The sequence below is a fragment of the Sorex araneus genome, chromosome 1, assembly GCF_027595985.1.
Source record: "Sorex araneus isolate mSorAra2 chromosome 1, mSorAra2.pri, whole genome shotgun sequence".
In the NCBI taxonomy this organism is placed as follows: Eukaryota; Metazoa; Chordata; class Mammalia; order Eulipotyphla; family Soricidae; genus Sorex; species Sorex araneus.
Window position 1 is genome coordinate 54,118,036 of NC_073302.1, and position 26,926 is coordinate 54,144,961.

Consider the following 26,926-nt stretch of genomic DNA (forward strand, 5'->3'; position numbering starts at 1 on the left):
TTCTGTTCAGAACACCTGAAATAATCATTCAATCTGTTGTTATCACCAATGCAGTTACCTAAAAAAATCAGTTCAATACACACGAGAACATCCAACTTTAGCTAAATAATATTCACAACAGGAAAGTCTCAGGAAGGAAAGCCTCAGAAATTGCCTTAGTGCTTGAAGAAGCATGGTAAGATGGGAAGAGTCGAGAAAGAGATAAGTAATAGGCTGAGTTCCAGTTGTCACTCGCTAACTATGTAAACTCCAGTAAGTCATTTAACTTATTTGCTTCTTAGTTTGCTCATTTGTAAAATGGCAGTGAGGTCAGATTTCCGCCTTTAAACTCCTTCCCGGTTCCAGGCAATCATAGTGTTAATTATCCTCAACACATCCTTGCCCTTTATAAATAGATATCTATTGGGAAATCAGTTGGGTAAACCTATTTTTGGGTATAGTAGTGTTTCATCACTACTTGGGTCTTGGTTCGTATCACAAGCACTGAGGCAAGGACATAGATAAATAAAACTGAATGCTGAGAGCATTGCCAGGTCAGTGTCAACTTTGTTTCTTCATCAGCTGTACTCAGATATATTGCAAAACATTGAAATGACAACTGCGAGTAAAAGCATTAGTTGTGTTGGTCACTTACGGCTGACAGCCTGAGAGCCACTCAAGCCCAAAGGGAAATACATCTGTGTTTCATTCAGCATGCTTTACATCTGAGATGCCTTTCCTCCACCCCGCTTATCATTCTTGGCACAGAGGCAGTCACGTGAACACAGTGCATTCAGGGAGAGTAGGGACAGAAAAAGTCTAGATGGAAGTGGGGATCTGAGCCAAAATGCCCCTTTCTTACCTCCTCCACATGACTCAGAGCATTTGGTGAAGCCTTCATACTCCCAGTCATACAGCTCATCAAAATCTTGCAGGCTACTGAAGAGACTATCAGTATCTTCCGGGTGAAACTCAGGAACGTCCCCATTGCAAGGTCCTGCATAACAGGCGCGCTGGGATGCTGGCTTGGGTCCTTCACATTCATCAACAGGCAGGTCAGCCACGGACTGGGAAAAGGACAGGAGCACCTGGCACCTGACCATTCGCACTTGGGTCCCCACACCACAGGTAACTGTGCAGGCTGACCAGGCCTCTGGGATGAACCTGCATTTGGCAAGGAAACAAGAGGATAAGATGAGAAGCCCCAGGCAGGAGACTGTGAGGATTGAGAGCAGCTGCATCCCACCGGACACCGATGCCCAGTGCTGTGCCAGGAGGTGCTCAGGGCTCTGCCACCCTATCCTGTGATGGGCACTCCTGCTTCATTTATGACTCAATTGTTCGTGTCTGGATAGGATGCTTGGTGTTATATGAACTCCCAGCTGTAATGCATTCCAGTCACAAGCCGCCTGCTTTTTCTGTTTGGTTTTGTGTTTGCCGGCAATGGAAGTGCTCAAGAGCAGAGGACTGGTGGTGGTTTCTTTCTCTACCTCTAAATCCGAGCACTTGTGCATCCTGCCCAATGCTATTCTTCTTCTTCTTCTTCTTTTTTTTTTTTAATTTTTGGGTCACACCCAGCGATGCTCAGGGGTTACTCCTGGCTCTGCACTCAGGAATTACTCCTGCGGGTGCGCAGGGGACCATATGGGATGCTGGGAATTGAACCCCAGTCGGCCTCGTGCAAGGCAAACGCCCTACCCGCTGTGCTATTGCTCCAGCCCCCATCCCCACCCCAATGCTATTCTTACAGTGGGCTAATACTGATACTAAAAAATATAACAAAAAAATCCCTGGGATATACTTAAGGAAGTTTTTTTGTTTGCTTGTTTTTTAAGTCTGGATCACATATCCTATAACTTTGCTTTTCTGTTCAACGTGCTACTCAAGATTTATTTATATATATAAAGAGATTGTTTTTTTTTTAAGTTTCCAAGAAAGGAGCAAAGTCTTATTCCTCACACATTCTTTGAATTAGTCTGGACTAATTCTTTTTATATCATAGAGAAAAGATGTGCTACAAGTTTAAATCCACAGGCATGTCACATTAAATGAGACATTCATATAGTTTGCTCAACCACCTCTACCCGCCACCCCCCGAGGGAAGCCACAGTAGTGGGAACGGGACGTTGCCCTGCATTTCTCTAGAATGTAGGCCAATGTTCAAATTCTAGAAAGGTTGCTTCCCTCCCAGTGATCAGCAACAGCTATGACTGCAGTGACCTTGAATGGGGCCTAGGGAAGAAAGCCCAGAGGGAACCGCTAAGATTTTCAAGAAGTTTGTTATAATAAATTGGAAAAAGAACATTGGAATAAAATAGTTTTATTTTTCCGTGATCCTACTGCTTTCTCACAGGGAGTCCTGCTGAGGAGGCATGCAAATCTGGCTCCTTCAGCTTGATTTTGGCACAGAAGGAAAGAACTGATAAGAGGGTTACAGCATTAAATCCTAGCAAGTGCAAATGGTTTATTTCTAGTTTAGGGAAATTAAAATTCTAACAGGTAACTGGTCCAAGTTTTCAGATTGGAAAGAACACAGCAAAGATGTTGTCTGAGCCTGGGTTGTGGAAGGGGCAGATTCTCCACACCCCAAACTGCTCACGGTGCCTGAGGCCTGAAACTTCTGCCTAGAAGGGTCTGTCTGGGCTATCTTTGGAGAATCACAGCCAAGAGGAGAACAAAGGTCTCATCTAAGTTTGACAAGAAGGCCGGTTAGAGAGGAAAGTCCACCTAGAATTATTCAAAGAAATGATCACAATTCCTCTTTGTTCTCTAACTTTGGAGTTTTTTGCTTTCTATGCTGGCACCTAAAGAATTTGGGGGAAACAGTATGGTGAAAGAGTTGTAGCTCTCTCTTTACATAAAACCTCTTCAAGAAGCTATTTATTTTATAAATTTGAATTTTCAAAAAAGTTTCGGAGCTTCATGTGGAGTCTCGGGCACTCTGGACAAATCTGGCTCAGTGCTTAGGGGTTGCTTCTGGTGGGTTCAGGGGGCCATGAAGTGCTAGGGACAAACCTGAGACTCCTGCATGAAAAACATGCATGTCAATCATGTGGACTATCTCCCTGATCCTGAAGGAGTTTTGTGAGAAAAATAAAGCTAAAATTCTGATATAATATATATATACACACACACATATATATAAAATACATATTTTATATATTCTATGCCTCTAGACCTAGCCGACAGTGGGTAGGGCATTTTCCTTTCACACGGCCGCCCAGAGTTCGATTCCTCCGCCCTGCTAGGAGAGTCCAGCAAGCTACCAAGAGTATTGAGCCCGAGTGGCAGAGCCTGGCAAGCTACCCGTGCATATTGAATATGCCAAAGACAGTAACAATAAGTCTCTCAATAGAGACGTTACTGGTGCCTGCTCGAACATATCGATGAGCAATGGGATGACAGTGACAGCGACAGTAATATATTTTTAATTTAAAAATATTAAAAAAAATTTTATTTTAGGCACCATGAGTCACAGTACTGATAATGCAAAAAACCTTCCAACCCCACAGCCTCCTGTGGAATGTTTACCATATCCCAGTGTTCATTACCCCTTTCCTATACCCCCATCTTCCCTGCAGTGATATTCCTATTAGAGATCAGTTCTCAGCTTTTCTTGCCTTGAGTATTTGTTATTTCATTACTATGTTACTTTATATATAACATAAGAGGAAATTCATTCTCTCTGTCCCTCCCCTTCTGACTAACTTCACTCTGGGTAATACTCTCCAGATTCACCCACACAGCTACAGCTTGCATGATTTTATCTTTTCTTATAGCTGAGTAGTATTCCATTGTGTTCATGTCCCATATATATATTTTTTTTAATTCAGTCCTGTGTTTTTGGACATTTGGGCTGTTTCCAGATATTGGCTATTGTGAATAGTGCTGCAATGAATACAGGAGTGCAGATGTCTTTTCTGAAGAGACTTTTGGGCCTTCGTGGTGAATGCCAAAAAAGCAGAATTGCTGAATCATGTGGGAGATTAATTCCTAGTTCATATGCCTTTTGGCCACCTATACCTCTTTTCTGAGAAAATTTCTGTTCATCAATTTCCTCATTTTTTTTCTTATAAAGTTCTGCTAGTGCCTTATATAGCTTGGATATGTGATATAAGTGGATAAATACTTTCTCCCTGTCTGTGGAGTTTATTTATATTCTGGTCATCATTTCTTTTGCAATGCTGAAGTTTCTTAGTTTGATATAGTCCCATTTGTTTATCTTTGGTTCTGTTTACATTGCCAGTGTCACTGAATCATTGAAGATGCTCCTAGGTTCAATGTAATGAAAGGTTTTGCCAATATTTTTCTTAATATAATATGTAGAGTCTGGTCTGATACCAAGATATTCAATCCATTTTGATTTGACTTTTTTTGCATGGTATAAGGAAAGGGTCTGAGTTCAATTTTTGCTTGTGACTGACTGAGTGGCTTTCCCAGAACCATTTCTTGAAGAGGATTTCCTTGCTCCACTTCATACTTTTTGCTCCTTTGTCAAAAATTAACTGTCCGTTTATCTGAGGATCTTTGTTTGGGCTCTCAATTTTACTCCATTGGTCTGAGTGTTTGTTCTTATTCTAGTATCATACTTTTTCACTGCTATAGCTTTAAATTTTTAAACTGGGGAGGGAGAAGCCTCTCATCTTCTTTTACTTTAGGACAGTTTTGGCTGTTCTGATAGTTGCATTATTCGATATAAATTTCAACAGTATTTGATCTATATCTTTCATATTTTTAACCCTCCTATTACACATTTACTTATATTTTCATATATAAGTGAAAAAAAGAATCGTTTCAAACACACACAATGAATGAATGAATTTTACAACAGATGTAGAGGAAAATTTTAAGGAAAAAAAAGCATCTTAAAAATAACACAAAAGCAAATAATAGGCTTGCCATCTTTGACAGCAGTGTGATGAAGGACACATAGTTAATATCGTGGTACTGGATTTAGTTTCCAAATTCCAAAAATGATAAGATCTCAAATAGGGCTGGACTCTACTAGTTTTTCTTTCAGAGCAAGGATTACTGTTCTTTTATAGCAATAGCCCTCCTCAGTTACTTGATAGTTTTTTCTCTCAATCATCAGATATCACATATTTTAGACTTATTAGTGCTTATTTGTGCAGCAGTTTTCTAATTCCTGCAATAGAATATTTAGTATTGATACCAAACATGCTTAGATGCACACACACACACACATCTCCAAGTTTCTTTTTGGACTTAGATTTCATTTTTCTCATATTTGTAAGCTCATAAAGAATGATAAGTAACTAATTTGATTTGTGTTAGCCTCTAAAGTGAGTTCAAAATGAAATCTAGAATATGTGACACCCAAATTAAACTCTCCCCTCTCCTTGCCTAGAAGGTGAGTCACTTCACAACTGCTCTCTTTCCAGGTAGAAGATTAAGCAAAAGCAAAGAACATGGGGGAGGACTTGGTACCAGGACACTCCCTCTGTTGAGATCTTGCTGCTTTGTCACTACCAGCAAGCACTGAGGTGCAGTAACAGTTCAGTTGCTAGGAAGTGCCAGCAAAAATGGGCCTAGAAAATGGTTTAGTGACTTAGAAAGAACCCAGGGCTAGTGGGAAGTCCTGTTACACGTGCCCCATGGCCCTGGGTTCCTGGCGAGAGAAAATAAAAACAACCATATAAAGCAGCAGGTAATTGGAAATTTAAGCAAAGAAAGGAAGACTGAAAGTGTATATTTTTGCCTACCTGGACATCTAGGGTTAATAGCAAAAATAATAAACATCTGCGTTATGTCTCCCAAGTGAGAGTCTTATCAAATGTCAAATAGCCTTCCTGGCTTATCTCCCAACCCGCTCTCCTTAGGTCTTCATCAAGTTCACACCAATTAAACACAATTTGGTCTTTTAAGTGGAGCTGTCTTTTGGCAGTCATCTTAATTTCTCTAGTGCATACACTGTATGATATAATATATTCTTTTTTGCTGAAGGCAGGAGATTATATTTCAAAAGAAAAATAACTAATAGTACAAATGGCCAAATGAATAATAACTGTTTTTCATATGAAACTTTCCCCCACATCCCTCGATCTCCTAGCTCTGTATTTACTATCTTGAGCTTTCTGGCCACAAGTGGGAGGAAGCAAGGTCAGTTCGAGGGCAGGCAAGGGAGTTAGGCGGGTTTAGCCGTAACGTTTCCAAGACGCATCCAGACTACCACTTGCTTTGTTAGACTCTACAGGTCTAAAAGTGCAACCTTTAAACTGGTGTTAGTTAGTTTTCAATCAATGTGCTAACCATTTTGACATATAAGCGCAAAATGAGAAGATTCAGATGATTGAAATTTAATTTTTCTTCTCTTTCACTCCTTTTTGATAGGAGCACTACTGTCAGGTGATGAAGAATGGCTGGTCAGTGAGCACTTGAAAAGACAGTTCTGAACTCCAGAAATGATTGCTATGATTTCTGCATGTAGTCATCCTATTTCTGGGTCTGAGAGAATATTGACAAGTAAATGATTTATGATTCTGTCTGGTCTTCCATTTGCAAACCCAATTTTTCATCTTGTTAACAAACAGCTTATTCTTTAATTTGAATTATCACCACAAACTCTTTTATAAGATAGAGAACAGTGATAATCAACTTCACTTATAAAATCCCTGTGGTTTAATTTATTAGTTGCTATCATGGAGAGAGAAGCATAGACAGAAACAATAAAAAACAATCAGCATAACAATAAACAGAAACAGTTCACTAGGTAGTCTCGAATCACTGTCGATATTAGACAGAGATATGCTCCAGTTTCATGCATGCATGGCCTGTAATTAACATACCTCTTAATTTTAAATCCTTCCTCTCCTTTTCCCATGTATATTTTTATTCAAAAAGAAATTGAATTTCTGATTATTCAAAGTAGGTAGCTTTGTAGACATGTTATTTTGGGGGTGTTACTAACCTTACTTCAATCTTTAATTTGAACACAGATAAAAATTTGAAGTAGAAATACTAAAATTTGGTTTAGTTGTTCATTTCTACAGTATTTGAATTAACAATAAATAGGGAATGTTCACCTTTTTTTCTTTTTGGTGTTTGTATGTGAGTGTGGTGGTATACTACTAAAGAGGAAATTGAGTAGTGTACTAAAAAATAGTGAAAAAGTCAGTAAATTGAACTCCAAATTTACAAATGAATTAAATATATCCTTCTAACTTACTCAGATTCTTACTGACTGAACTATTTTACCAGTCTGTAGACTAAATAAAGAGGGTATGGCAAATGATTTTTGTCTACAGAAATATAGGTTAATTACTGAATGAAACTGGTTATTGCCCTATGAAGTGATCCATTTTGCTTACATTATTATGACTGTAAAAATCATTTGTAGCAGGGTCGCATAACATACAAATATTACATTTATTTTCTTCTACAGATTCTTTTCTAGTGAAGGAAAAAATTTTTTTCACTCCCCTTATTCATTTATTTTAAAGATAAAGTTGAAAGTTCTACTTGAAAATTAACATCCATTAGAATAAAGTGGGAAATCATTCTTTAGAAATATTGATGACTACAAATGATCTATATTTGAAAATAACCTATAGGGAAAGAAATTTTAATAGAATCATTTTGAAAACTTACAGTTACTTGTAAAGCAACCATTACTTGTTACTTTTTAAAATCATTTAAAATTTCCAAATTTTAAAATCATTTAAAAATGATTATTTTACAATTTAGCAAGTGGACTTAAGTTTTGGGAAGATACTTAGCCAAAATATCTCTACATTTGCCTAGAACCACACCTAAATCATTCCAAATAAAAGAGAATCTAACTTATTGTGAAAGATCTTTAGTCAAGGATACTTGATCTGAATGTCGAATTATGAAAATATTTCTCAATGGCTGTTGCTAGCTTGCAACTCTGTAGAGCCGCAAAGAATTTATCCTAGTTATGCAGTTCATATTGAAGTCTCCAAGGAACAAAATTCAAAAGTGTTAGGGATGCCACTCCACAAAATGTTCAATAGCTAGTGCCACCCTCTCTCATGGGTCCCTCAAATCCCAAACTAGCCTGCATGGGTTGTGAGGGCCGTGACATTGTGCCATAGCAGTGTAATTAAGAACAGAATTAAATTAAAGTAATAAAATAAATGACATCTTGATGCAGCCACCAATACCTTTCAGGGGGAGGGGGAAGGAAAACCAAAACCAAAGCTTCAGTGATGCCTTGTCTAGTGCGGCTAACTACTGTTACCCTGAAGCAAGGCCCCAATTCCAGAGCACACTGAGGCAGCCTTGGGAGAGTTATATTTAGTGACAACTTCCAAATAGCAGGCTACATTTTCTCATGATAATGATGCCATTCTGGATTTGCTGAGCAGCAGCTGGCCTCTGGTCCCTGGAAAATGTCTCAATGGCTTTCTTTTTTTTTTTTTCAGAAGGTACTCAGTGCTAGGAGTGAGGGAAGCAATGCTGAGTTCATTACAGAGACTGCAATTTTCCTTTCAAAGAGACTTTATACTAAAGAAACACGGTAAGCATATGAGGAGGATGAGGGGAGGAGGGTGGGGGTGGTCAGAGTTCTCTCAAAGTTCCAAGAAGTCTGAGACTAGCAGGTACTTTCAAAGCCTATGATATTATCTATTTGAGTTCTCTTTTAAATTCAGCTTGCATTCTTAGCTTTTTCTATCTAATTCCTGACATTAGAATGATTCCTATAAAAAGGAGGACTCCAGTTGTCATCTAGGAGTCCCTTACCAAGAGAAAAGTTGACAAAAAGAGAGAAAATAAGTAGAGTGCCCCAGTCATCCCTGGCCATTCTCAACAAACCCAATCCTCAATCACTCTTCATGCCAGTGATACACGATGCAATTGATCATGTTTCTCTTGAAGCACTTTCTCCTCTAGATTCACACAATACCAGACTTTCCCAGTTTCCTTTTCTTTTATGGCCCTTCTTTCTCAGTTCAAATCTGCCTGCTAGGCAAACACTTTTACCCTTGTACTATTTTTCTAGTCTTATGGTTCTTGGTTTCAGATACCATCAAAGCATGGGCAATTAATTTAGTATTTAACCTGAAATCTAAATCTTTTTTATTTTTAGCATTATACAATGTTTTTATTTGTGGGGGAGAAGATTCAGAATAGGAATCGTTTTATTGTTTGAAAGGATTAAACATCAATTTAATACAATGATCTACCAAAAATCGTATAGAGCTTATGGTCAGGACAACAGTCTGATGAGTGTTATTTATGAGTGATAAATGGAAATATTATCTCCATTTAATATTTAGATGAAGAAGCTGGCATAAAAGCAACACAGTTTATATGGGTTTTCTGGCTCATTACCTGCCTCTCTCCTATTTAGCATTTTTGATATTTCAATGATTTTCCTTCCTCAGTATTCTGTTCCAATTCTAATGTCCACTACAGCAATTTTTTTGTGTTGGTTATCCAACTATGAAAGTTGTACTTTTAATTTTAAGTAAAAAATTGAAAGTGATTCCTAGTCACTCAGTTTTTTGAGTCTCCATTTGCATATAATTCTTTTTTACTATTATTTAAATTTTTTTAGTGAATCACCATGAGATACAGTTACAGACTCACAAACTTCCATGCTTATGTTTCAGTCATACAATGATCGAGTATCCATCCCTCCACCAGTGCTCATTCTCCACTACCAATGCCCCCAGTATCCCTCCTGCCCCCCCAACCCCTCCGGCAGGCGCATTTCCTTTTAATCTCTCTCCTTTTTGGGTGTGGTGGTTTGCAATACAGGTATTAAGTGGCCATCATGCTCGGTTATAGTCTACTTTCAGCACACATCTCCCATCCCGAGTGGGACCTCCAAGCATTCTTTACTTGGTGGTCCCTTCTCTATCTGAACTACCTTTCCCCCAACATGTGAGGCCAGCTTCCAAGCTGTGGAGCAATTTTCCTGGTCCTTATCTCTACTACTCTTGGGTGTTAGTCTCTCATTCTGTTACTTTATATTCCACAAATGAGTGCAGTCCTTCTATGTCTGTCCTTCTTTTTCTGACTCATTTCACTTGGTGTGATACTCTCCATGTTGATTCACTTATAGTCATTTGTATATAATTCTTAAATTTCATTATTTTCCAAAGATATATCTAAAATTTATTTAATCTCCCTTTCCACTACTATCACCTTGACAATACCTTAATAACACCACCACCAGTAACAATAGTTAATATTTCCTACATATTTTTAACATTTTTGTATATACTCATCATAACACTGTTCAGAAACATTGAACAGTGTTTTATTAGAAATATTATGAAGTAAGTAAAGAGATTATTCATAGCCTCCTCAGTGGAACTCTGGAATTGCCCATGGAGATAATTTGTTTAATTCTATGCAAATGTGAATCTTTGTCTTTGATTAGTCTATTTTACAACTCCATGAAGCTGGTGATTCGACAGAAGTTTCTTATCTATAGAGGCAGGGAATGTTTTCTCTTCATGAGGATGCAAATGATTTTGTCTGCCAGAAAGTAAAAACATGATTAAATCTAACTCTCTTTCGAACTTGTTTTGACATGTTACTTGTTCCTTCAATAATTAAGCTAACGAAAAATTTTGACACGTGCTAATTTTATATTTATTAAGTCTTGATTTTACCCCTCTGAAAATTAGATTGTAAGTATTATTTTTATCCTAATTTCCAGATGATGAAGTTGAGGTGTGGAGTTTTTAAGGTCATAGTGCTAAAAAGGAAGCTACCACTTCTCCTGGGTGATTACAACAGTCATTGTTTTGGTTTTTTCCCCTCTTAGTTCTTACCAATTCATTTTAAAAATAAGATCTTTCTAGGGGAGATCTTAAGATGCAGTACTTTTCACTGTGCTTCACTATAAACAGAAAATAAATTCCTTACTGTGCTTACATTCTGCCATTCTGTCGTCAGCTCCTGCTCTCCTACTCTTGCCCTAGTTACTAGTCTCTGGTCATCTAATCTATTACTTCTTTTTACTTTCTTTTCTTTCTTTTTTTTAACTTATATTTTATTTTCCTAAAATTGTTCACAGTAATTTATTACATTCAATATTTCAACATGAATCTCACCTCCATTATACCTTCCTACCACCACTATTTCGAAGTGTCCCACACTCAAGCCTGCCCCACAGGCAGATGCAAGATAATTTATTTTGTATAACTTGTTATGAATTTACTTTATTTTTTTTTTGTTTTGAGACCATATCCGGTTGTACTCTGGACTTATGCTTGGTGTTGTGCTCAGGGATCACTTCTGGTGGGCTCAATGGACCATATGTGCTGCCAGGGATCGAGTCCAGGTTGGTTGTGTGCAAGGCAAACAAGGGCTTTTCCTGTTAGAGTATTGCCTTGGCCCTCCTTTTATTTCTTTAAAAGCCTCTAATTATTTTATTTTTTAAAAGAAATAATTCTATTTAAATTTTTATTTTATTTTCTAAATTTCATTTTATTTAAGCATAGTGATTTACAAAGTTATTCATAGTTGGGTTTTACACATACAATGTTCCAGCACCAGTATTGCCACCCGTGTCCACTTTCCTCCACCAGTGGAGTTCCCTCTCCTACCCACCAACTCCCAGCCTGCCATCTTGACGGGCACCTTTTTAAGTTTGCTTATTAAACTTTGGGTCTCCTGATTTCAGTTGTTGACTCTGTGATTTGGGTATTTAGCTCTATCATTCCTTAACACCACAGAAGTTCCTTGACTCTTACCTCCTGTAAAAGTCTATAATTCTTTCCTGACTCAAAATTTTAGTGTGTGTAGGTGACTCCCTGAAAGAATCTCCTTCCTGCTCTCAGCTTGACTAATTCTTTTAATTTCATTGAATCACCATGATATAGTTACAAGCTTTCATGTTTGGGTTACAATCACACAATGATCAAACACCCATTCCTCCACCAGAGCACATTCCCCACCACCAATATCCTGGATATACCCCCCCTTTCCCACCCCCCCACCCCCACCTCTATGGCAGACAATATTCATCATACTCTCATGTTTGGTCCATTATGTACTTTCGGCACACATCTCCCATCCCGACTGATTCCTCCAGCCATCATTTTCTTAGCCATCATTTTCTATTCCATCTGCCTTCTCCCCTCCGCTCATGAAGCAGGGCTTGACTAATTCTTGACCTTCAGGTCTCAGTTTACTTGTCTCTTCTATAGGAGGACACCCCTAACCCTCAGATATATTTGGGACTCCATGAAACTCTCTTAGGGCATCTCGAGATTTTCTTATAGCAATTCTCAGCCCTAGATGATCAAATTGTGAAACTTTACGTAATAATTGTCTTCCTCTTTATACCAAAGCTCTATGAAGTAGAGTCTCACATGAAAGGTACTCCACAGAGATATTTTTAAATGAGTAAATGAGCAGATTTTAAATGAAGGAATACATTAAGAATGGATGATATCCATGACTTGGTATTGAGCCTCTTTCTGGACCCAAAGGCTGAATGAAGGCAAGAAAAAGAGGCAATGGTCTGAAAACTAAAAAAATACAAAATCATACTTCTCAGTGCTAGGCATTGGCATGAAGAAATAAAACCCTTTTCTGCAATCAGACTTTTTTTAAGTATTTAAAGAATACATTGCACACAAAATTAGGAGGTGTAATGAATGAATGTATTAATATTTCTTATCATTGTGTTGTCACAGTATGCACTGGCTTCATTTTATCTTAATGGGGTGTTGGGTTATTAGGTAGCTGAAGCAAATTGAAATTCTGTACCTACTACACTTTATTCCTAATAAAAATACTGTTTTATAGAAGATGTAGATGGGGTAGCACCCATGAGAGGCTGCTGTAAGGAATTTATATGTGACTTGGTGCAACCAATACCGAGAGCTGCCCAACAGGGAAGGCTGTGGAGCATTTTGGAATTGTTCCTCAGTTAGAAGGCTCAGAGGGAGTTTCTATTTTTCTGTCTAGTCTTTAAAAAAACCTCAGCTTGTACAAAGCTTTGGTGAAAAGGGAACATAGACCCCAATCTTCCTGTAGGTAGGGGATACAAATGACGCTGAATTACTTTTTTGACAAATGAGGGACTGACACTTGTTTCAGATCATCTTTCTCTTCCATCATTTCTCTAACTGAGGTGAATGAATATTACATGACTGAAATGTTTGGTTTTCCTTGATGTTGGTCAGATTATTGAAAAAGCCTTGTCCCAAGAACTAAAACGCCATTATAGTTTATAATGCTATTAACGCATTTGCAGTTTTCAACTTAATACTTGAATGTAGCCTTTAATGCATATCATTTTCCCTGACTTTGATAAAAATCTACAATATTATAAACTCAGAATACTTTTCATGAACCATTTCTTCTTCATGTGGAGTGAAATTAGTTTATCTTGCAATTTTGTAAAGGTTACTTTCCCTTAATTCAACAAGTTTGGCAAAGCTTTCCAATGAAAAGTTCAGTTCATTAAAAATGACCTTAATGGACTTAACATATATTGGTGGTGACAGGGTCCATACTTTATTTTGGCACACAAGGATCCCATTAATTTGTCTTTGTCACTCTCTAGGGCTCAGCTGAGCAATAGTTCAGATTTAGCTTTCTGAAAGTAGCTATAGAATGAGCAATAAGTGGAGATTGTAGAAAGGGCTGACAAATTTAGAACTTCTTACTTTGCAATAAAGAGCTTTCCTAATGACTACATAAAAATGGCTCTGTCTGCTTTCTTGAATTTGCTATTGATTTTTCTGTCTCAGTGCATGCTGGGAGAAATCTGTGGGGATCAACTGCATTTAACTCTCAGATTTGGAAGATGATTTTCCATCCAAGTATTTTCTAAACTTTCCTCATTAATTTTTGCAATTCCATATAGATCCCTTTTATATAAATAAAGGCTAGCTAACCTAACCCCTTTTGTAGAAATTCTGAGCCAATGTTTAAAAAGTGAGTCTTCCAAGAGCCTCAGAAGTATAAAATAGAGGCAGTATACAATTAGCAGGGGCACCATCAGCTAAATTTTGTGTAAAAGTGTGTTTCTTTTTCCATGTTGTCAGATACCAGGCATAAACAACATCGACCTCAATTTCTCCATGTGCAAATGGGTGATTGTTACATATTGGTAATGCCATAAATGTCCTCTAGGAAGATGAATGATGCTGGAAAAAGCCTAATTAGATCCACAGTTAGCATGTACAAATGATTTCCTGCATACCAGGTATTTTAAAATAACTTAACCCTTATAATAACCTTATCATGTGGACACTATCATTACACTAATTTACAAATGAGGAAATTGAGGCCTTCAGGGCCTAAGTGATTTGCCCAGTGCCCCCTGGTTCTGGTGAGAGATCTAAGATTTATAAGCAGGCATCTGTCGCTGGAGTCCAAACTTTTCACCACTGGATGTCAAGATAGTCTATTTGGATGTATATTCAATAATTAAATTGTTTTGTACTTTGGTCCCAATAGGAATATTGTTTGGGGACATGAATACACAAACTCATCCCTCAGAAACTCACATAACTGGCAATAGGCTAAAACTGAAACACATATTTTTTTCCATAAATACATAAAATTCAAATTTTTAGAAATCATCTGTGATTTGTTTAGTCTATACCCAACATATACATAAGAATCACTGAAATACATGTATGGATATTAAAGGTCTGATGATTTGCCATATAAAGTGATCCACTGATACTTAAATCACTAATTTTGCAGTCAAAATTAGATTCAAATACAATCTATTATAATCTGCCAAATTTTAACTCACATCAATATCCATCTACCTCCTTAAATAGTATATTACAGTCTCCTAATTTATTTCTTATATTTTTGCACTGTATGTTCTAATTTGACTTCTGAAATGAATTGGGGGTGGGTGGCCAGGTGATTCACAATTTACTTCTGAAATGGTGGAGGAGGCATAAGATAATACAGTAGTTAGGATACATGCCTAACAAGCATCTCATCGGAGTTCAACTCCTGGCATTACATTGTTCCTGAGGGTTGTGCATGCAGCACCAGGGGTCACTAAGCATCATGGGTTATCACCCTGGAGCACCCCAGCACCATCTGGATGACTCAGGCATTCTCAGGACCTGGAAAGAAACCAATGGACTGACTGGTTGTGAATCACTGGTGGGGTCCCTGAATCTTCTTCTGAGTACTTGTTGGGAGTTCTCCTCTCATATATGGGGGCATCTTCCCAATGATTCCGAGGCATGAGGTTATTCCAGGCAATAATTGGCACAGTGGTGCAGATCTGATGATACAGAGATCAGGCTGGGGAGGGCAATCATCATTGTGCTCAGAAGGCCACCAGCCTGCATAGGATGAGGAGACATGCAGTTCTGGGTATCAAACTCATGACCTGGCCCTTTGACCTATTCTGATATTTTACCCCAGAGAAATCTATGGTCATGCACTTTGAAAATTCACAAGTAATTATCTTTCACTCCTTTTGAAAGCAGAAACATTCTCTTGCCATGTATTCCCAAATATTTGCTGATATTCATGAGATATTTGTTCATCTGCACAAGTTAAAACTAACAGGCTAATGCTCAACATTTCTTCTCAAAATTTTATCATTTTTGTGATAAGATGCACAAAGAATAAAGTTTCTGGCTCTTTTTTTAACCATATAGCACCTGGTACCAGGGATTTTATGGAGCCAGTAACTCACAAGCAAAGTCAGCTTATTTCACTAGAGAGTGTGAACTGACCCTGAAACTCTTTAATGTCATCTACAATACATAATCTGCCAGAAAATTGATATTAAGCATTCTGCTGTCATAGAGGACATAGGGGAAGAGATTGATTTGGATATATGGGGAGGAGATCAGAAAGAAGCCATTGGGATTAATAGAGGTCATGACTGATGGAGAGATAAGGACTGATTCAGTCTTTCTGCTATAATATTTTAGCTTTTCAGAAGGGGGGGTTGGAAGTGGGGGGTGAAGGGATGGAACATGGGGACACTGGTGCTGGAAATGTACACTGGTGTAGAGATGGGTGTTGGAATACTATATGACTAAAATCCAATCATGAATAGCTTTGTAAAGGTTTATCTCACAGTGATTCAATAAAAACATTTTATAAAAAAAGATTTTAGCTTTGCCATGGGTCAATTATCAAAAGTAAATGCTTTTGTGCTTTAAATGCTAATCCTTTTCTGCTGGAATATCCATTATGGAACTTTCATAACCTGCAAATAGTGTTTAAATTTCTTGATCTTCGGTGACATCTTGATTCCTAAAAATATCTGTTTTATTATCTAAACAAGATATTCTTCTTTATTTTTCCATGGTCTGAGAGTCGCAAAGAAAATCTAATTCAGGAATTCTGTACTGAGGAGATGAACAGCAAAACTATTTGGATCCATTACTGATGCTTGACTCCCTGAATAATCTTTGGGGAAAATATAAAAACACATGTCACACAATTAACATTTCTAGTCACTTTTTAAAAAATATGAATTTACATTCTTAGCCACTGAGTTAAGCCATCCACATTCTCAGACAACTTCCTTGATATGGACTAATGTAAACACAGGCCTAAATATTGCATATTTAAATACAATTTTCAACAAGGTAAACAAGGCATTTAATGACTACAAGATCACCATAGTGACTCTTATTGGCCTTTCTTTCTGTATCTAATTCCTTGTGGGTTCTGTTCACACCAGATGCATGACAGGAATTTCCCTTTGCTTCTTATTGAATCAGCCCCATCACTAAGCTGATGCCATCTGGCATCCAGATATTACTGCTGCCTTCTGCCTGCTTGCTTTCCTTTTTCTTCCCCCCCCCCCTTAATGGCTCTCACTAAGGTTATTTATGGCAGTACATTTGAGGCCTGAGTATTATGCTGGAGCACAAAAATGTTTTCATGACCATGCAGTAAAGCTGTGACCTAAAACTTGAATAAGATAACTCAACACTTTCCAAAATGTAACATCAAGGCACAGAGAACCGTCTAGTTCTACCTTTGAGAAGAGGCACAGTTAAGACTCTGCTCAGGGTGTGAGGGTTTGAGGGAAAGATGGCTAGTTAATATGGCTGTGTTGCCCTGAAATCAGACTATAGACCGAACATGATGGCCACTTAATACCTCTATTGCAAACTACAACATTCAAAAGGAGAGAGAGAGCAAAAGGGAATGCCCTGCCACAGAGCGGGATGGGGATGGTGGGAGGGATGCTGGGACCACTGGTGGTGGAATATGGGCACTGGTGGAGCAATGGATACACAACCATTGTGTGACTGAAATGCAAGCACGGAAGTTTATAAGTCTGTAACTGTACCTCATGATGATTCACTAATAATAATAATAATAATAATAATAATAATAATAATAATAATAATATGGCTGTGCTCTCCATGCAGTTTCCAAAGGAACCAACCATCTCCTGTTGCTTATTTTGAATCATATAAGAAGTCCTGACAACTGAAATAAATCTGGTAGAAATCTGGATTTCCTAGGTGTCTGCTTAGTCCTTCCTTCCTCTCCCTAAAATGATGATTGAGGGAGCAGAAAGTCCTGGAAGAGAAAGGCAGAGCACTGGGAGTCTCCAGACCTTGCCCTTGTCTTATGTCGGCTTCTCTGAACAAATCACACCTCCTAGAGCATTTGGCGGTCTGTTAGTGGGCTGCAGAAGTTAAGGAAATGAACCATTTCCTTCCCATTCCAAGTCAGATCAGATTTTTCAAGAAGACCAACTAAATAACTTTCTGAATAGCAACAGTAGATGAGCTGTCTTTACATGTCCAGAGATTACCACCATCTCGTTTTTCCTCAAGAAATTAATCTGTCAAAGTGGTCATAATGTGTATGTGGCCTGAGGTGGTTGTGATACTCATGTATACATCTCAACAAAGACTCCAAGTAAGATATAAAAAACCAGAGACAGGAAATCTATGTCAGCAATTTCTTTAGCTTTTACCTAAAATAGGAATGTCACTGCATTACTCTCACAATGGAGTTCTGATTCCTCCCACCAAATAATAATTAAATTTTGATGCTTTCAAAAATGCCCTGTGTTTGCCAGTAAGAAGCAGCCAGCTGAGCTCAATCTGGCATTTGGATGATGGGTCTCAAGCCTAACAATACTCTCATCAGCTGGAGGCAACTTCAAAATGCCTAACAAAACTCCCTGTCATTTTTTTCCATCTGCCCTTTCCTGAGTCTCTAACCCTCAGTAAAAGGCAACTCTTCCAGAATCTTATTATTGGTATTAGTCTTTAGCATAATTCCTCTTGTATTTATGGAGTAGCTGGAATTTTTTTTATGGATTCCTTGGTTGATATCATTGGAATCAACCAAGGAATCCATAAAAGATCATCTATGCTTCGTAACTTTCATTTTCAAAAGCAATGTGAAAACTGCTTCTTCTGAGTTTGGGAGCAGATCTTGTTCACATTGTTCTGCTGAGGGGTGGGAGTAGAGGAGAAAAATTTACATTGCTTAAGAATCTTTTAATTTTAATTTAGAAATATTTTGGGGGCCACGTTTATTGGTGTTCAGGTAACATGTTTTACCAGGGATGAGACTCAGGACCTTAAACATGGTAGGCGTGTGCTTTTCAACTTTAGTCTAATTATCTGCTCCTGCTTAAAATTTTTGTTCATTTGTTTGTGTTTGGTTTTGGTTTGGGGCCACACTCAGTAGTTCTCAGGAGTTATTCTCGGCTCTGTGCTCAAGGGTCACTACTGGCAGCAGTTGGGGGCATATGTTACTTCGAAGTTGCTTAAAGAGTTTTGATGGGGCTGGAGTGATAGCACAGTGGGTAGGGCATTTGCCTTGCACGCAGCCAACCTGGGTTTGATTCCCAGCATCCCATATGGTCCCCTGAGCACCACCAGGGGTAATTCCTGAGTACAAAGCCAGGAGTAACCCCTGTGCATCGCCGGGTGTGACCCAAAAAGAAAAAAAAAAGAGTTTTGATTGTAGTTGTCAGGAAAAAAAACTGATAAAAATGCGTTTCTTGATAAGAAAATATGTGGCCACCAATAAAAACTTAGTTTGGAGCGTAGCAGTACTCATAAGTAATAGGATTCTTTTTTCCATGTCAATCAAATATTCTTATCACAATATACTTCCTTTTTATCTTTTAGATAATATGCCTTATTTATTAATTTATTTTTAAGCTTGCTTCTTTGTGTGTATATATATATGTATTATTGATTGATATTCTGTGGTTTATATTACCATCAATAATGGTTCCAATACACATATTTTCAGCACCCCACCCATCACCAGTGTACTCACATCCCTTCCTCAAGAACCCCAATCATCCTTATTTTGAACCCTGCCCATCCACCAACTCAATTGTATTGATCAGTTCTCCCATTATGTTGCCTTTGGACTTTTGTTGTTACCTTGATATGACATTTAAAATAAAAATTTTTAAAGTAGCCTCATTAAAACAAAGCAGCTTGATGCCAAGAAATAAAACAATGTTTAAAAATATTTCCGAATGAAACTGTAGTTTTGTAAGTTGAATCTCAAAATATTAAGTGCATTATAACACGACACAATCTTTTTATTTATTTATTTATTTATTTATTGAATCACCATGTAGAAAGTTACAAAACTTTCAGGCTTATTTCTCAGTTACACATTTATCAAACACCCATCCCTTCACCAGTGCACATATTCCACCACCAAGAACCACAGTAAACCTCCCCACAACCCCACCCTCCACCCCGCCTGTGTAGCTGATAAATTTCACTTTACTTTGATTACATTCAATATTTCAACAAAAATCTCACTATTATTGTTTGGAGTTTCCCCCCGCAAAGTCGGACCTGCTGGAAAGGAAGCATTTGATAATTTGTTTTCTATTGCTGAGAATGAAGAGATATGAGGTCGTGTGGCCACAATAGCGGCCACGAGGTTTTGGATTTCTGTATTTTAGTATTTTAGTAATTAAGTCCTGAGAAATTTCTGCCAGAAGTTGCATCATTGCAAACTCGTACCTCTCTGCTACTTTATATTCTACATATGAGTGCAATCTTTCTATGACACAACCCAATCTTGATACCTATCTCAGTTACTTATTCTATGGCATTGATTTTCTGTATTTATATCTCTTGTATGGTATTTATTAGAACAATACTGGTATATACTCCTGTTCTATTCACTTTCATCTACTTTGTTAAGGATTTAAGCTTGGTTTTCTTTTAGATGTATCTTAGGGTGGATGCTTTCCAACACGCTTTTGGCCAGACTACTAACCAATTATGTTTTCATTTTAGGGTTATGAATCTAATATCTAATAAGAGCATCTCCAAATGCTAAAAGTTTTTAAGTTTGTGGATTCTTTCTTTATGATTTAATGATACATGCTGATGATATTATTTTAATTTTATGTGAAGGGAAATAAATGATATTTACTATTTTACTACACAACTCCTCATATTAGCTGGAGCCAAAGTGAGAGATACTAGTTTAGACCCACAGTTTCTCCTTCTCTGGAGCAGTTCAGAAGTGACAGCCACAGATTCTAAACATTACCATTTAATTTAAGCAAGCTGAGTTGCTTAAAGTAGGGGAAAGGAATGACGTGCTGACAGTATATCATTTTTTCATTATACTATGGAGAATAATTATAGGTTTTTACATGTATTTAGGACTAGTCTGTGTGGTTAAAAAAGAATTAAGGTCATATAACATTATGTTTTTAAAAAAATTCAAAATCAATAGAAAAAAACAATGTGACATGTAGGACCTTTTTTCCTAGGGTTCAGTGAGCTAAACATTGTAAAATGTGGAAACCATATACCTTCATTATAGTACACTACAGCTGTCATTTATTTCATTTTGGTATAAAAAGTAATTATTGTTCTGAGCATAATAGTATACATTTCCTTAACCCTGCACCAGCACTCAAATTACAATCTACTTCAATTCAGATTAATCATGCCAAAATGGCAATTCTATTACATTAAGGGTAAAATTTAATAATCTATTATATATGGCTACAGTTTCAATGGCCTAAACTATGTGTTTAACTACTTTAGGGATTTTTATTAAGATTAAAGTGAAACATAATGCATCTTAATCAAGCCTTTTGTAGAAAGCAGTCATTATAAAATATGTTGACCATGTTCTTTGTAATACTTTGCATAATCATTAAGGTCCACTTACAGCTTAAATCTGAGAGGTAACTCATAATGGAAAGATGCTTAATTATTAATGTAACATGTTTTTATTCAGTTTAAACTTTGTCATATAATAATGCAGTGATATGTTTTAGAGCAAATGACCTAATAGTATATAGAATTATGTTTTAGAGCAAATGACCTAAAATAGAAAGGAAGAGAGTTTACTTTGGAAAATAAAGAAAATGTATTTGATTTTAAGAATAATTTACACACATATATACACACATATATGTATACATACATATATATGTATATATAGAGAGAGAGAGTGAAAGAGAGAGAGAGACCAGTGAGCTCCAATTACATTGCACCTTTCTGGGTGGCCCAGAGATTCTACCCCAAGAACTTATAGCCATTGAGTTGAAAAGATATATGCATACCTATTTTTGTGGCAGCACACCATTTTATATAGCCATGATATGGAAACAATCCAAATGTCCAACATGAGAGGAAAGGGTAAAGAAGCTGTGGTATATAGACACTATGGAATATTACGCAGCTATAAGGAAAGATAAAATATTGCAGTTTGCTACAACTTGGATGGAATTGCATTATGCTAAGTGAAATAAGTCAGAGGGACAAGGACAAATACTGAATGATCTTACTCAACTATAACATACAGAGAAACTAAAGAAGGGGATGGGAAATACTGAATGATAATAAACCCTTGGTTTTTGAACACAAAAATGAGGTCAGTCACTAAGCAGTGGGGTGTGTGGAAAAGGAGTGGAAAAGCAGGTGAGAGGGGACATAAGGATAGTGATGAAGGGTCTTGGGCACTTTGGTTGTGGTGAAGATGTAGTAATTTTGTACAATAAAACAAAGATTATCACTAGTGGAATCATGTTACCTAAAATACATTTTTTCTTTCTTTTTGTTTTTAGGTCACACCTGGAGGTCCTCAGGGCTTACTCCTGGCTCTGTGCTTTGGGATCACTCCTGGCAATGCTGAGGGGACCATGAATAGTGCAGGGGATTGAATTGGATTCAGCCATATGCAAGGCAAGCACTTAAACCCCAGACTATCTCTTGTGTTCGCAAATCACAGTTTCTAAAGATGTATTTAGAATACACTCAAGTTTAGCAAAAACATTTTCAAGTAATAAGTCTCCAACTTGGCAGCCCTAAAAGTCTTATTTTATTCTTGGTAAAATGACTAGTTCAGAGATCATGAGAGTCATGACTTCAAGAGTCACTGCTTTCTTTAAAATTATCAGCTTTGGTTAGGAGAGATGAAGGCATGAAATTTGCTTATAAGTGGATAGACATGGAGAGTACCATGCTACCTGAAATGAGTCAGAAAGAGAGGGACAGATATAGAAGGACTGCACTCATTTGTGGAGCATAGAATTACATAACACAAGACCGCCATGCAAGGACAGTAGATAGAAGGGTCTATCTTCTATAGGAAGATTGCTACAGAATCTTCCTATAGATTGCTCCATAGTTGGAAACCTGCCTAATGAGTGGGTGGGGAGAGGACAGCTGGAAGAGAGAAGGGATCACTAAAAATGATAGTTGGAGGAATCGGTCGAGATGGGAGATGTGAGCCGAAAGTAGATAAAGGACCAAACATGATAACCTCCCAGTATCTGCATTGGAAACCATAATGCCCAGAAGTAGAGAGAGAGTCTGCGGAATATTCTCTGCCATGGAGACAGTGAGGGTGGGAAAGGTGGGGGTATACTGGGGATATTGGTGGTGGGGAATGTGCACTGGTGGATGGATGGGTGTTTGATCATTGTGTGATTGTAACTCAGACATGAAAGCTTGCAACTATACCTCACAGTGAATCAATAAAATTTTAAATAATAGCTATCAGCTTTGGGCTGGAGCAAAGTACAGCAGGTAGGGCATTTGCCTTGCACGGGGCAGACCTGAGTTCATTCTCTGGCATCTCATATGGTTCCCCAAGCACCACTAGGAGTAATTCCTGAGTGTAGAGCCAGGAGTAACCCCTGAGCATCACTGAGTGTGACCCAAAAAAACAAAGTAAATAAATAAAATAAATAAAACTATCAGCTTTAACAACAAAGGTCTGGGGTTTTAAACTTACGAAGGCTCTTCTGACACAGCAGCTCCTTCTTCTAGCTCTTGAGCTTGTTTGTACCATGGGAGCTTGGCCTCTACTGGAAGTTTCTCTGAGAATTAAAGAGAAGAGATTAGGCTCTGTTCAGAATTTGAGGGAAATTTCTTTTTCTCCTCATTAGTTCTGATTTGCACGATCCAGATATTAGTGTATTGAGAGTTGCAAATAATTCCTGATATATTTTTGCCTCTGATAATGGCTATATCAAGATAGTTTAGAATTTTTATAAAAACTAGTCTATGTATGTATACATGCCTTTATTATGATGATGAGCAAAAGAAAATATTGCTATTATGAAAGTCATAAATCTACATGCACTAGTTCAGTATTATTGCAAGCCATCAAACTATCTTTTAGCTGCTTTTCTTTTGAAAAGATAGAATAATGTTTACCTTTAAAACAAACAGAACATGCAACAAAGTTGTTACTTCAATAAACATTTTTTTTGGTCTTTGGTTAAGTGTGATTTATGCTATAATGTCAAAACCAAATAAAACTTCCCCATTCCAAAAGACACAAAATATAGCTTTAGATAACTGACTCATTCATCCCACTCTAAAGCTCATTGACAGTGGTATGTGAATATCTTAGGGTCAACAACCCACAATTGACTTGTACCTATTTTCTAGCTTTGGGCAAATTATTCAGAACAAACTTCCTAACTACTTCCTAGAGAAAAAAATTATGGAAAAGAGAGAGGTTATAACTGTTCCTACAGAAGTAATTGCCAAGATTCCTATTTTGACATCTTTATTAGGGTCATTTATAGTCATATTTGCCTTTATAGAATTAGCTAGTGAAGCTCTATCACCATTTTAGCATATAATTATAAAGATGAAAGAAATATGTCTATATATTCATACCATATAGAATTATATGGCATTTTAATGATGTTTAGAGCCAGACTCACTACATAGTTGTGAAAATCCAGATTTTATTCCTGAAGGTTAACCACAAATTGCCTTTCCTTCTATGAAGTGGCTTATTCTTTCTCCGAAGACACAATAAATTACTGTCTATTTTAAGTTAGGGAACTTACTTCTCATACTCCATGCACTACAATTGTTTATAATTAGAAAGCAAAGTAAATGAGAAATACACAACTTCTGAAACCAAAAGGACTTGCCAACATTTTAAATAGAGTTACATGGTACTACTACCTACATGTAACTACCTATACATACACCATGTGTAACTCCTGAAACTCTCCCAACTAAACAATGCAGTCAATAATGCCATCTTTGTTTACCCTTATTTCAGAATGAAGCACTCAACATGGGACACAAGTAGACTTACAGTATTATACTGTCTATTTGAACACACAAATCCTATCACATGTACCACTGTCACTTCCATATTTGAGGATGCTAATGATGAGTTGAAATTGGGGCTGGAGTATAAAGCTGGACTTAAGGCACATATTTTACATGCAGCTGATCTCCATGGGTAGGGCATTTACCTTGCACGCGGCCAACCAAAGTTCGATTCCCAGCATCCCATATGGTCCCCTGAGCACCGCCAGGAGTAATTCCTGAGTGAAAATCTAGGAGTAACCCCTGTGCATCACCAAGTGTGACCCAAAAAGAAAAAAAAGAATCCCTGAGTGCAGCCGTAGAGGCCCCTGGATGCCACAAGGGTGATCAAGAGTCGAAGCAACACTGCATCCTCAGGTTCCTGCATTGACCTGTTGGTTCACTCGGTAAGAACTGTTGGGAGAGAACTCTGGGCTTCCTGGTCCCTGCTTGAGAATCTCCTGAAATAACTTTTGTTGAAATATATTATATGCCAGTCTAAGTTAATCACCCATTTGGATGAGTTCTCATTTAATAATTACACGGCTTCTGAAATGGGGTTATTAACCACAGATTACAGATGATGAAACTAAAGATTAAAGAGAGAGGTTTTTGTTCAAATCAGTCAATATTCTAATATGGCTTTGGCTCTTTTTTTAGTCTGTGTGTTTTAATTTTATAACATTTATTTAGATTTCATGATGTTATCCACTCCTACTAAGGGCAACCTATAGCTTGAGGAAGAATTACATTGAGGCTAATTTTCAGAAAAATTTAATGGTTTAAAGAAATAAATGAGAGTCATATTTAATGTTTAAAATAGGAGGGCACTTAATATAATTTATTTCTGAGTTCTTCTCTGAAAGGTTTCCGATCCTAGAATTTTGTTTCATTAATACAGCATATAATAATGTCAGGGAAAAAGTCAGATTGATATTAAAAGCCAGAATAATAAATCTTCCTCACTATATAGTACTGCTCAAAAATTAGTTTTCTCAGCACAGAGAGAGATCTCAAAGGCTTTGAGTGCACACCGTGCACGTTCTAGACCAGGCATCTTATGTCACCCTCACCCCAGAAGCACTGGGTGGAGACCTGGAAGACTCCAGTACTACCAGGCTAAGCACTAAACTCTCAAGCCTTCACTGCCAGGCTGAGTATCATCAGGAACGGTGCCTGGGGTTCCTTGAGTGCTTTTGGAAAGTTTCCCCTCACCCTCCAATTTGTTTCCATAAATTATTCTCAGTATTTGAGCCATAAAGGTAGAACAGGCATTAAGGTACCTGCCTTGCATGTTGCAAACCCTGGTTCAATCACTATCATTGTATACATGGATCTCCAAGCACTTCTGGGAGCAACCTCCAAGCACAGAACTGGGAGTACCCCTTAAACACCAATAAGTGTGCCCTTAACAGAATCTATTAAATTCTGATTTGTTGTAATTTAAAAAAATTTGAATTATGGTTCCAAAACCTATTTTCATATTAATATTAAACAAAAAAAAGAACATCATGCTTCATCAGTTGAAAATATGAGACATCCTCATATATTTTATGTTTTCATTTAAAATGACTCTGATTTTTCACAGGAATAAATGTGGATCATAAATCACACATCTATTCTAAAATATCTTCTTTCAAACAGATATGTCTGATATGTTTCTGCAACAGTCCACAAACAACTTTATGACCCAGCAGAGAGTTATAGAAAACAGGTGTAGAGCTTAAGAACAATTTGCAAGCAAAACTATCTGAAAGACATTTACTAAAAATTTAAGTCCATTTAGGACAGTCTAAGTTATAAGCAAAATGGTGACTGGGAATACTTGGGATACTGAGAATTATTTCAAGGCATTAGAAACAGCACATGAATACAACTAACAATGAAGAGACTGGTAAAAGTATGTCCTTTGAGCTTACCTTTGGGTTTATAACATGGTGTAGGTATGATGCATTCCTCTTTGATGTGTGGCTTTGTTTTTGAGCTACAGCCTCCCGTGTGCATTCCTCGATGGTCAACGCAGAGAACCACACGGTATCTGAGACCCTGGCCACAGGTCACTGTGCACTAGAAGGAGAATGCAAGAGAGAGGACTCACAGGCAAGGCCTTGTTTGCTTCCTGACACCAACCCAAGACATTTTTAAGGACTGCTTGACACCAGGACTCCTTGTGGAGGGACATGCTTCTTACCAGTCATAGGGGTTTTGTTCTATTTGGCAATTTGGGGCGAAGCTGACTGAACACGAAATCACTTTCAATTTCTTAGCATTGGACAGACTTGTGAGCCATCCTTAGTATTCACTTTGTGTGGTCTCACATCAAGCTGCAAAGAGGGGAAAAATAACTAGAGTGTGTGTTCACTTTTGATCACATCACTGCAGTCTGATTTTGACATCTTGCTACTGATGGTTAGGTCAACTATGAAAACTACAGGAAATGCTAACTTTCACAT

General features: G+C 37.5%; 1 protein-coding gene across 2 annotated transcripts in view; it reads right to left on the reverse strand.

Moving 5' to 3' along the window:
* Positions 1–26,926, reverse strand: part of ADAMTSL1 (ADAMTS like 1) — a 488,758-nt gene that overhangs the window by 231,493 nt on the left and 230,339 nt on the right. For both annotated transcript variants that reach the window (XM_055147244.1, XM_004600171.2), the window contains 3 exons: positions 26,393–26,540; positions 23,149–23,233; positions 842–1,143 (listed from right to left, as the gene is read on the reverse strand). In XM_055147244.1, coding sequence (XP_055003219.1) covers positions 842–1,143; positions 23,149–23,233; positions 26,393–26,540 — 535 coding nt within the window. The remainder of the gene's footprint in view (positions 1–841; positions 1,144–23,148; positions 23,234–26,392; positions 26,541–26,926) is intronic.